The sequence below is a fragment of the Cenococcum geophilum genome (genome assembly GCF_001692895.1).
Source record: "Cenococcum geophilum 1.58 unplaced genomic scaffold K441scaffold_25, whole genome shotgun sequence".
In the NCBI taxonomy this organism is placed as follows: domain Eukaryota; kingdom Fungi; phylum Ascomycota; class Dothideomycetes; order Gloniales; family Gloniaceae; genus Cenococcum; species Cenococcum geophilum.
The window spans coordinates 1,059,263-1,071,877 of NW_027137583.1; the positions used below are offsets into that span (position 1 = coordinate 1,059,263).

The 12,615-nt window shown below is 35.7% G+C and overlaps 1 protein-coding gene across 1 annotated transcript; it reads right to left on the reverse strand.

The window, feature by feature from the left end:
- Positions 1-8,024: 8,024 nt before the first annotated feature.
- K441DRAFT_564731 (uncharacterized protein) lies at positions 8,025-8,288 on the reverse strand (the record flags this gene model as incomplete). Its single annotated transcript, XM_067643667.1, has 1 exon — positions 8,025-8,288. One exon carries the CDS (start codon positions 8,286-8,288, stop codon positions 8,025-8,027), a length of 264 nt encoding a protein of 87 aa, XP_067503269.1.
- Positions 8,289-12,615: the final 4,327 nt, after the last annotated feature.

Below are 12,615 nucleotides of genomic sequence, written 5' to 3' on the forward strand. Positions count from 1 at the left end.
AAACCTATGGGATAACGCTATATAACTTTACTAGTTACTTGCCAAGCTATAACCTAAAATTTAATAGGCCATTTAGGAGAAGGGCGAAATTCCTACCTCTTAAGAAAAGCTTATTTCTAAAGCTACTTAGATTAAGAATGCTAAAAGAGAATATTTAGGTAAGTAAAAGGAATAAGACGCTAATAATAAAGAGCGTAGGACTAGACCTAGCTTTAATAATAAGGGTAGATTTTAACCTAACCGCTCTGCGGAAAGACAATATAAGTAGGCCTCGCAGCCCTAGAGTAACGCTAGTTAACCCTAAAATAATAATAGGTAAAGACCTAATTTGTAGGAGGGGAACTAGGAGATACGTACCTGTTATAACTGCGGTAAGAAGGGCTATATAAGCCGCTTCTGCTAGTAAAAAAAGTAAGAGTCGGCCTAGTAGATCTTTACTTCCTTATACTAGGCCAGTAAGAGAAGGAGGGAGTAAACTACTATATGGTTATTCCTGTCTCTATTTAAGTTAATAATAAATAGGTAACGCGAGACTGCCTTATAGACAGCGGCGCGAGTATAGGGCTTATTTCTTAATTACTAGTAAAAAAAAATTAGATTTAGACCTTAGCGGCTTATAGGTGCGCACTATTTAAAGTATTAGAGGCTACTGGATTCTGTACTATAGAGAATAAACATTTCCTATTACTAGCTAGAACCGCGACGGTCTATAAAATATATAGGAGATACGCTTTTACGCCGCAGAAATTAAGGGGTATAACCTTATTCTGGGATACCTATAGCTTCGCTAAGTTAATCCAGACATTAATTGGCCTTTAGCCTCGTATTGATACCGGAAGTCTTAATTGCGCATTATAGTTAAGGATTAAGAGACTTTCCTAAGCTATATGTAAGAAGGGTAGGTATATACTATATATGCCACTCTTAACCCTAAGAATAAAGATATAGGGTATTTATTTTTAGATGTCCGGCTATACGCAGTTAAGGAACTAGAGATTCTGTAGGAATATATAGACCTAAAAGAGGTTTCTAATAAAGAGGCTGCATAAACCTTACTTAACCCTATATTAGTTAAGCACGAAATAAATATAGGGGATAAACAACCTCCTTTTAGACTACTATATAATTTGTTAGAAAATAAACTGGCCGTATTACGTTAGTATATAGTAGACAATCTTTAGAAAGGATAGATTTGGCCCTCTATAAGCCTAGTAGGGGCACTAATTATATTTATACTAAAGAAGGACGGAATCCTTCGCCTCTATATTAACTATTAGGCGCTTAATAGGATTACTATAAAGAATTACTACCCGTTACCCTTAATAGGGGAGCTTATTAATAGGCTGTTAGGCGTAAAGATATTTATAAAACTAGATTTAAAAGATATATACTATTAAATCCGGATTAAAGCCGGCGATAAGTGGAAAACGGCGTTCCGAATATAGTACGGCCACTTTAAGTACCTAGTAATGTTATTTAGGCTTACTAACGCACCGGTAATATTTTAGGCCTATATTAATAAGGTATTATTAGGCCTATTAGACATAATATATAATAATTCATTGCTTAACGTCCGATTCGGATCCCTACTAGGCCCACGCGGACTACTCCTTATTTACATATGGGGAGAAAACTCTATTTAAGAAAAATGAGAAAACCCCGTGATCCATCTCCCCGCCTTTTAGGACTCGCCTACTTAGCGCCTACGAGTCGCCTATAGTGCTCTACTACCTTACTGTTTAACCTCTTTAGGAACTACTGCTGCCGTAACAAGCCTACGGACGCGCTAGTATTATAAACTTTTACTCTACTACTGTAGAGTTACTAGGGGGCACCTGCTGCTCGCCCCCTTACCTTCTATTACCATTTCCCTTATAACCCGGAACTAATTTAGCACATTTTAACTAATAAGCCACTGGGTGACCGCCTTAAGGCCTTTTTGTGTTAAGAGCAGTATATTATAGTTCTCTGTGCCAGCTGCTAAGAGCATTATTTCTCGATTGGTGCGTAGGGGGCATAGCAGTATTACGTGTTTTGGTGTCTGTCTTGGCCAGCCACATTCGCATCTCGGGCTACCTACTAGGACACCCACCCAGTAAAGCCAATCTTTTAGTCCTATTATTCCTGTTCTTAAGAGTGTTGCTATTATGTTTTCTGCCTTTGTTAGGCCTTCTCGGAGCCAGATATAATATATATAGTTTATTTTAATAACATTGTAGTCTACTTTAATAACTATAAAGCATATACGTACTATATATAAATAGTACTTAAAAGACTGCGGGAATATAAGCTCTATATAAACCTAAAAAAATACTTATTCTATATTACTAGCATTAATTTTCTAGGCTTTATTATTAGTGTTAACGGAGTATTAATAGAGAAAAGCTAGGTAGACGCTATTAGGGAATGGCTATACCTTATAATATTTAGAGAAGTATAGGTTTTTTTAGGCATGGTAAACTTCTACTAAAGGTTTATTGTTTACTATTTATAAGTAATACTCCTAATTACCGATCTACTAAAAGGATCTAAGAATAATAAGAAGTTAGGACCCTTTATATTTAGGGAAGCTACTAAGTAGGTAATAAACTAGTTAAAGAATTTATTTACGTTAGTGCCTATCTTACTATACTTCTACTAGGAGTTATATATATACCTTAAAACGGATATATCCGGCTTTGCCCTAAGGGCAATTATATTTTAATTAAAAGACAAAGAATAGCATCTTATAGCGTTTTAGTTAAGGAAAATAACCCCTATAGAGTAGCTTATATAATATATAACTAGGAGCTGCTTATAATAATTACAGTAATAAAGTACTGGCGATATTATTATATAGAAATCAATTATCCTATTAAAGTCCTTACAGACTATAATAACCTAGAATACTTTATAACTATAAAGGTATTAAATAGTTAATAAGCGAGATGGGTAGAGGCACTATCGTAGTATGACTTTAAAATTACGTACCGCCTAGGAAAGACAAACCCTACTAATAGGTTATTAAGACGTCCGGATTACGAGATAAGGAGAATCCAGGACAGTATAGGGGAAATAATCCCTATATTACAAAATTTGCTTAGAAAGAAAGAAGACTCTTTTCCTAAAACTATAGAATTTTGCGGTAAGGTAGAGGTCCTAGCAATATAGCTATAAAGCAATATAATTATAGAGCTATAGGATATAGTTATAGACTAGGTTATAGACTAAGCAGATATTATAAAGTTGGCGTACCCTAGAATTAGTAAGAATTCTATGGGATATACTAGAGGTGTTATAGCACCTTTAACTTAATAGCGTATTAGCTGCGAGTTTTTAGATCTAAAGGGGATAGGCAAGATACCTATTCGCAGCGTGGCACACTATATAATAGTAGGAGAATTTGCTAGTACTAATGGTTTAAAACGTCTTATACTATACCTTAAGTCTATAATAGCGGCAGGCAAAATAGAAGTAAGTAATTTATATAAAACCTTTCCGGATCTTCTTCTTTAAGCTTAATAAAGGGACGCCTTCGCCTTTAGAGAGAGGTAGAAAAATATAGTAGAGACTAACTTGGCCGGAGTTACTAAAAAGCTATAGTAATAAGACTAAAAGGGTTTATTACGCTTTAAGGGTGCTGTATATATCCTAAAGGACTAAGTAATTTAAAACGAAATTTTAAAGGTCTTCTATAATAACCCTCTTAGGGGTCACTACGGTGCTAACAGAACCCTTAAGGCCGTTTAAAGGAAATTGTTTGTATTAATTTAATAATATAAGGCGAGTTATATCTAGGGGCACGAAATACGTATAGTATTGTATACTCTTTTAGATAGTAGTGACTGTCAATTCTATTAAGGTAGACTACGTGGTCTATATACTAACGCGCCTCCCCCCTAATTAGTTAGCATATAGGTAGTTAGTGTACTAAACGCGTAACTACGCGTTTGGTATACTACGTACTATAATTATATACTGGCGGCACTTAAAAATGACTCACTTATATATAGCCCCCGTAATTGCTTTAGTAGAGCCGTAGAATATAAAAGAAATATATAGGAAATCCCTCCTAAGGTGCCTTCTAAGCTGCCTTTTAAACGGTGCTCTTAGCTGACCGTAAGTCCTCCTTACGGTCCGTTAGATGAACTGTACGGCCTTCCGAAGGGCCGTAAATGAACTATAAGTACTCCGTTAGTCTCGTTCTACCTATTCTACGACCTTTAGATTGAGCTTATTTGTGTTAATTAGGGGGTTAAAAGCTTGGCACGGCTTTGCCTTAATTATAGCGTCCGCTAGGTTGTCTCCGCTGCTAATCTATTTAACCTCTGTAATCTTACGTTGTTTATAGGCCTAATGTAAGCATATTAGGTCGACTATAAGCCTCTTTTTTTATATTGTACCTAGTTTAACTAGGCAGTTGTAAAGGGATTTTAAATTAGTGTATAGAACTAGGGGTAACTGCTTTAGCTGTAGGATCTTCTAGATTATTAATTTAATTACTACTACTATATTAAAGCTATAAGCTAGTGCATATAGTTTAGAAGCTAGTACACTTTAAGTTACTTATTTACACTTAATTAAGGACTAGTATAATATATTTACGTCCTAATTATAGTCCTATTAGCAAAATGTTTATACCTTCTAATAATACTAACAGCTCCTAACAGCTCCTGTTAGGGCTATTAGGAGCTTTAGGAGATACTTATACTTAGTATCCTGCTAGGAGCCTATTAGGAGGTCGCCCGGACCACTAGGACCTTTAGGACCTTTAGGACCTCTAGGACCTCTAGGACTATTAAGATAATTAGGACTATTAGGACAATAATAAAAATTCTAAATTTAAAAATAAGGATAATAACACTCTAGTATTTGCAGCCAGTAAAAAAATTTAAAATTTAAAATATAATTATATATAATTTAAATAATCTAAAATAATCTTTTCTGCCTACCGCCTGTGTCTGTTATGGAGCTCTACGATTAAGCGTTAGGCAATTGACTGAGGAGCCTCTCGCGGAGGCTCCAAATTGTTGATCGGCGGTGTTCCCGACGACCCGGCCGTGTGCTGATTTCCTAACTAGGCCTAGTGCCTGCCTGCTTATCTGCCTGCCTACCTACCTACCTACCTACCTACCTACTTGCCTGTCCTATATGTCCTACGTATCCTACATATCCTGCGTGTCCTGCGTGTCCTACCTATTTATGCCTACCTGTGCCTGTCGTACCTACCTATCTATACCTACCTGTCTGTATCTATAATTCGGGGGAAAGGTTGGCCTAATTAAAGGTTCTGCTTGATTCGATTAATTATATTAATTTAAATCGTTCTCTATAGGCGTTCGCTAGCTATATGTTTAAATAGTAGTTGTCTAGGGTGCCTCCTTAGGAGGCCTTAATTTGATTTAATTTGGTAATGGGCTAATATTAAGGCTCTGGTTTGATTTAATCAATTAATTAAATTAATTGTGGTGTTCGCTAGCTAGTCGTTTAAACGATTATTATCTGGCTCTGGCGATGGTTGTCTAGCTCTAACAATAGTTGTCTAGCTTTGGCGACGGTTATCTGCCTCTAAAGACGGCTATTTAGCTCTGACGACGGTCGTTTGGTTTTAGCGACGGTCTCTAGTTCTAGCGACGGTCCTCTCTTACCTGCCTCCTGCCTACCTGCCTATATTAGTATCTAATTTAATTTAGGGGAGGGGTTGGCCCGATTAAAGGATCTAATTAATTTAGATCGTTCTCTATAACCGTTCGCTAGCTATATATTTAAATGGTAGTTATCTAGGGTGCCTCCCTAGAAGGCCTTGATTTAATTTAGTAATAGGCCGATATTAAAGTTCTGGTTTAATTTAATTGATTAATTAATTAAATTGTTTATGGTATTCGCTGGCTAGTTATTTAAAAGGTCGTTATTTAGTTTTAAGACGGTTATCTAGCTCTAGGATGGTTATCTAGTTTTAGTAACGGTTATCTGGTTCTGGTGACGGTTATCTAGTTCTAGTGACGGTCGTCTAGTTTTAGCGACGGTCGTCTGGTTCTAGTGATGGTCCTTTACTAGCTGCTGTTCTAGTGCCTCTTAAGGTAGGGAGGATATAAGGAAGGGTAAAAAATAAGGTGGCTATAAAGGGGGTAACTTGGTAGAGGCATATATAGGCTATTAGAAATATAGCGGGGACCTAATAGCACTGTGTGTCGCGCCTAATAGCACTATATATCGTGCGCGCGCGCACTTAAGGTGGGGGGGGTGTTGTATAAGGCGGGTGTTATATAAGGGGGGGTGTCGCATTAGGGGTATTGCTTAAGGGTATGCAGAGGTGTCGCTTTGGGGGGGGGGTTATTAGGAGGGGTATTGCTTAGGGGTATCCTACCAGGAACCTAATAGGATGATTAGGAAATATTAGTTTCCTATTAGGATTTAATAGAACCCTAATAGAAAATTAAAGATCCTGGTAGGAGCCTGTTAGGACAACTAGGACAATTAGGAAAATTAAAATCCTACTAGAAGCCTATTAGGAGCTTATTAGGAGCTTTAGGACCTTTAGGACAATTAAAATCCTATTAGGAGGCCTCTAGGATCTTAGCACCCTAATAAAATGCTAATGCTATAAGTATGATTATAAAGCTAATTTATAATAATAGGTCTTTATTATTAGTAAAGGATGCGTCTATAAATACTAATAGGCTAAGGAAATTTAGGTTTAGTGGTACAAAGGTAAGTCCCCTTACTATATTGTTAATTTGCTACTAAATACGCTTATTAAGCTGCTTAATATTTTCCTCTTATAGATCTATTGCCTAGGCCGTAAAGGATAAATTATAGGCAGATTTAGGTTAATAGACTATAGTAATATAGGCGCCTCTTACGCGCTAGGCGATGTATTAGTCCTTTATATTTACGGTTTTATAAATCTCTTTATAGGAGCTAGTGAGGTCTATAGGCTTTACTATAACGGGCTTTAGGTTTTAAGCTTGGCGTTCCTAAGTTAGCTTAATTAGGTTGCCCTTTTATATAATTAAGCCTCCGTTAAACTTAATTGGAGTTTACTTAGTTAATAGCTCTTGTGGCTTTGCTAAGAACTTTACTTTATATAGTTTAGTTTCTTTAGCGTCCGCAAAGGTCCGGTTTGCTAGGAAGAGGGTATTGTCTATTTAGAGCCTAATAATACTAAGGCCGTTTAATTGGGTGTATAGGAGGCAGGGGTTATAGGTCGACTATCCCGTTTTAAGTTTACTAATATAGTGCTGGTAATATGTCTTAAACTAATAGTTCCTAGCTTCTGGTACTCCGTAGAGAGGTTTTATAACCTATAGAATTATTTCTAGTTATAAGTTAAGTTTATAGGGTAGTCGTATAAAGATGTCCCTACTTAGGTAGGTATTAGACTGCATATAGGCTTGCGAGATGTCCCGTAGGTAAAGGGCTGCGAGTTTGCTTTGCTATAGGCCGGGCATAAGTATAAGTATAATTTATTGGCTAACTCGTTAAATTATAGGCGACTATATAAGGACTAAGTCCTTTCCTTAGTCGTTATAAGCTTATATAATGAGCCTTAATTTTTTAAAAGCTTTATTAGTACTAGGGTGCTTAATTTTATTAATAAAGCGTGAGTTAAATATACGGACGCCCTTTTTAAATAGTCCGTTAATCTCTTTGCGTTATAAGTCCGTAAAAGGGGTTTTCTATACTAAGACTAGTATATTTATAGGTGGAGATTGCCTTGCGGATATTCCTGCGGAGGTTAGGTAATTCTCTATTATAGGGTTTTTAGTTATAGGGTGCTTTTAAGGGCGTCTTTAACTACGCTTTACGGTAGGTTTAGTAGGTTTTTAGGGGACTTCTGGAGTAGGCAGAGGTGCTTTTATTTTATTTGGTTTAGTAGGTGCTCCTAGTTTATCTAGTTTAATATTATGGGTGTTTTTAGGCTAAAGGTAGGGTTTTACAGACATGCTTTTAAAGTTAGTTAGTCCGCTAGGGAGTTATATATAGTACGTTTTGTCTTTTATAGCTAGTAAATAATAAGGTCCGGTTTAATTGCCGCTCTTACGCTATATAAGGACTTTAGAATTAAGCGGGAGGTTATATACTAAGGTTGTATTAGGTCCGTTATGGTAGTATAAAGCGTTATTAATAGTTTGTTTAGCCCGTAATTTGACTATTTCGGCTATTACCTTCCGTATTATAGCTGCTTGTTTCGTAATAGACGGGGTAAAAGGGCCTAGGTTGCTTATTCTTAGGTAGGCTCCGTAAACTAAGAGGGTAGGTACTAGCCCGTTAGGGCTAGCGGTATTATTAATAGCTTTTACGGCCATCTATAAAGCTAGTTTCTTTTAGATGTCCTTACACTCGTCTATAATAATCTAGTTATTACAGACGCTTTAAGTACGATATTACGACTACTTGGGAAAGAGTTGAAAGAAGCTAGTTAGTTAATCTAGGCACGGTCCAGAATGGAGCCGATAGAGCTATGTAACGAGGAATAGTAACTAAGGTTATATAATAGGATCTATATAATCTATAGGATCTGCGTAATCCATAATAGAGCAGATAAAGTATATATATATTACGTATAAGAAGGATTTTATAGAAGTACGGTCGTGTATTTAAAGGACTACAGTCCCTACCTAGATAGTTCCTTCCTTATAGTAATTCTTAGAATATAATTAGAGTTAATCTATTAGGTAACCACTCTACTAGTTATTATTACGTTATTAACCTTTAACTTATATTACCTATACACCTAGCCTAATAATAAGCCTATTGTAGTACTTACTACAAGGTTCCGTTATATAATTACTACTAGGTTACAGTATTAAGTATAGAAAAGTCAAATAATATACCACTAAAAGCAGCTACTATAACGCCATTGACGGCGGCAACTACTTTAAGGTTAAGAGGTAACACTAGTATAGCGGATACTAACTTATAGCAACCTATAACGGTCGGACAGCTATAAAAGATAGTTAACTAGTTAATAATAAACAATGCGGCACTAAAAGAAAGGGTTAATAGGATAAGAGCGGTAAAGATTAAGCTACTATTAATTAAAAGATACTTAGGGGAAAGATTGAAGCTTAAGGGATTTTTTTATATAAATGCACTTTAAAGTTACCTAAGAAGGAGTAAAACTGCTAATATTTATAGATCGAATAGCATATACGGGACTATTCCTATTAAAAAGGGCACTTAAATAGTTTAAGCTTTACCTTACGAAGATATAAGTAAACGAAATAATAACCACTAATTAAGAGGTGTGGTTTATATTCTTAAGCTAGGAAGGGTTTACGGAGTAACTTATATAAATGTTTGGAGACCTAGAGGCAGTAACTACGGCGGAAAGAAAACTCTAANANATTNCGNAATAAACCTTAGTAATTAAGTATATAANNTAGTTCCAGANATTAGCNANNTAAGTTAAGTNNAATAATANGGCGCTTATAGTATAGTATAAGCAAGGACTTAAGGCTAAAGTCTAGGATATAATTATTCTAATAAAAGATATAGACACCCTAAAAGAACTAATAGATTAAGTAATTAAGATTAATAATTGGATCTACTAAAGGGAATAGGCTAAGAGAGGTTAGGATAGAGTTTTATAGTTATATAAGGTGTAAAACACGCAATAACTAAAGCTAAGTTAGAAGCTATAATATAGCGTAAAGCTAATAGACCTAAGTAGTACTAAAGAAGCCTATAAAAGATAGAGTAAGAAACTATAAAAACCTAGAGGTTAAGGATCTAGTAATTATAGGACTAAGAAGTAAAGGCTAAACTAGGGATCTTTGTAACGGAACCTTGTAGCAAAAACTACGATAGGCTCGTTATTAGGCTAGGTGTGTAGGAAATGCAANTATANANGTNANNAACGTAATAATAACTNNTNGAGTGGTTGCCTAANAGATTAACTCTAATTATATTCTAAGAATTACTATAAGGAAGGAACTATCTAGGTAGGGACTAAGGGTCCTTAAATATATAACCGTACTCCTATAAAATCCTTCTTATATATAATATACGTCTTATATATAAGGTATATAAGTCCCTCTTATGCCTCTTATTTAATACGTAGCATATTATATAACCTTAGTTACCATTCCTTATTATATAGCTCTATCGGCTCCATTCTAGACTATACCTAAATTAACTAACTAGCTTCTTTTAACTCTTCCCTAAGTAGTCGTAATATTATACTTAAAGCGTCTATAACACTATCTCCTTCCTCTTTATCTTTATCCTTAAAGATTCCTAACATCTCTAAGTTATTTACTAGAGGTATAATATCTATCTAATTAATTTAGTTAATATTATTACTCTATTAAAAAGAAAATGGAGATCTAACTGCCGTTTTTGGAGGGTTCTGTCGCCGTTTTTGGAGGTCGCGTCTCTAAAACTCCCCGCCGCCCTAAGCCTCTTACTTGCTGGTCTAACGTCAAGCCTCTTAGTTACCGCCCTATGCCCCTTACTTTTAACAGGCAGACTATAATCCTTCCACGCGCCTAGCGCTGAAGCTATATATATTCTATGGCTCCTACCTTTAATCCGTTTAATCTAGGCCCCGTTTCTTATATTCTCTACCCTCCCATCTCCTTAACTCTATATTACTCTTTAGATCCTTCCTACCGTTATTGCCCTCTAGGTCCCTCCCGCCGTTACTACCCTTAGTTCTCTTCTAGCCTCCTAAAATACGGCGCGCTTAATTATTAGATTATAGCTTATTATTTAGCGTTACTAATAATAAGTATATAGACACGGATAGCGACGGTAATAGCTACGGGACAGAACCGACCGTCTTTAATAGTAATGCCAACAGTAATACCGATAGTAACGCCGACTGCGACACCGATAGTAGCATTAACTATAACGCTAATAGCATCGCTAGATCTAACAATACTTATAAAGCGCCCGCTTAAGTATAGCTTTATAAGGATTAAGACTATCTACTAGAATACTACCTTAAACAGTTAGAAAAGTTTAAGGAATCTAATTTTATAACATAGGACTACGCTAATAGTAGTACAAATCTCCTTAACCGCATTAAAGATTAATGGTATTAGTAAGTAATAACCTATCCTACGGCTTTCTCTTAGGCTTAACCTAAAGCTAATAATTTCTAGATACTGTACCTATATAAGGAAAGACCCCAAGAAAACGTACTAAGTTCTTTCGCTTTAACTACTTTATAGCTTTTTTAACTAGCTCCTAAATTAGAAACAAGGGAAGGGGGGTAGGAAATAGTGTGGGACAAAGCTTTCTAGCTCGCTTAGTATATACTAGAAGTACTATTACCTTATATATAAGAGAGCAACTAATAGGAAAATTGCTAGTAAATTAACCCATTAGATATATAAGGTAATTATATTCCTAGTTAACCTTTTAGCCTAGTAAAGTAAGGCGGAGCTAAGATATCTTTTCTAGGTACTTCGGAAACTGGCGAAGAAACATAGCTTAAGTAATAAGAAGTAAGAAAAGCCCGTTATAAACGCAGAGGATCTCGCCCTAGTTCTTAAGACCAACTTAGTTATAACGAGAAAGAGATATATAGTTGGGCGACATCGGATATAAGTCCATTTCTTGCTATAGCTAGGCCTTTACACCGTAAGCTAACCTAAAGCTCTTCTTAACCTATGCTACCGACATATAATAATTATACTTATTCGCGACCTAAAAGGCGGGCCTTATAAAATCGTGCCTAAGTTTATATTTAAATTCACTAAGGAATATCTTAGCATAAAAGAAGCGTATATTCCCTTTCTACCCTATTTCTCTCCTTACGCTTATAGAGAACCAGTAATACTTTCCCAATTCCTAAGATTATCTTCAACCCTTCGCTTATTCTTAGCCCTTACGTTTTTCTCCTAGGCCTTCTTTTTGCTAATAAAGCTTTTATGGCCCCTAATCTAATATCCGCAAAGCAGCTTAGCAAGCTATATATCAAGCCTAGGCATAACAAGTTACCGCTACTACTCCGTTTAGACCTAGATAATATCCCCGTATTTCAGCAATTAATTAAAACCCCCTACGGTTACAAGGTCTCACTTAACTAGCCTTTACTATACTTAACTCTTTTACCCTAGATTAAGGACCTTAGCGCAATTACAGGATTTCGGCAGGTTGCGCGCCTATATAGTCTCCGTTACGGCGTAGGTAAGGCATTTAATAAGAATAGTAAGTTCTATTATATAGAGCTAGTTCTACTAAAACCTTTCTAACGCCTATACTACCTAGGTAACGTAAGTAACGCCCTCTAGAACCTAATAATATAGTACGCCGACGCTTAAATATTCCTAAAGCACTACCTTCTGTAGCGTGTTAGTGTAGATATATAGGCAATTATTTAAGGCTTAGAGCCTCAAGAAAAGTTAATAAAAGCAGTATACTAAATAAGCCAATTAATTAACCCGCGGTAGCCATAGCACCTAATAATAAAATAATCCTTATTAGTAAACAAGAACCCGCGTATTTATTCCTTAATTAAAGTTTAAAATAAGCTAAAGCTTAGCCTTAAGCGCAAAACCGCAGGAAGTATAGAATACTAAAAGCTTAACCAAGAAATCATAAATAAAAGGCAATATTAGAGAAATGCGCTATTAGAAAATATTAAGAAGAATTAGGACAATAAATAAGCTGTAATTAATATTA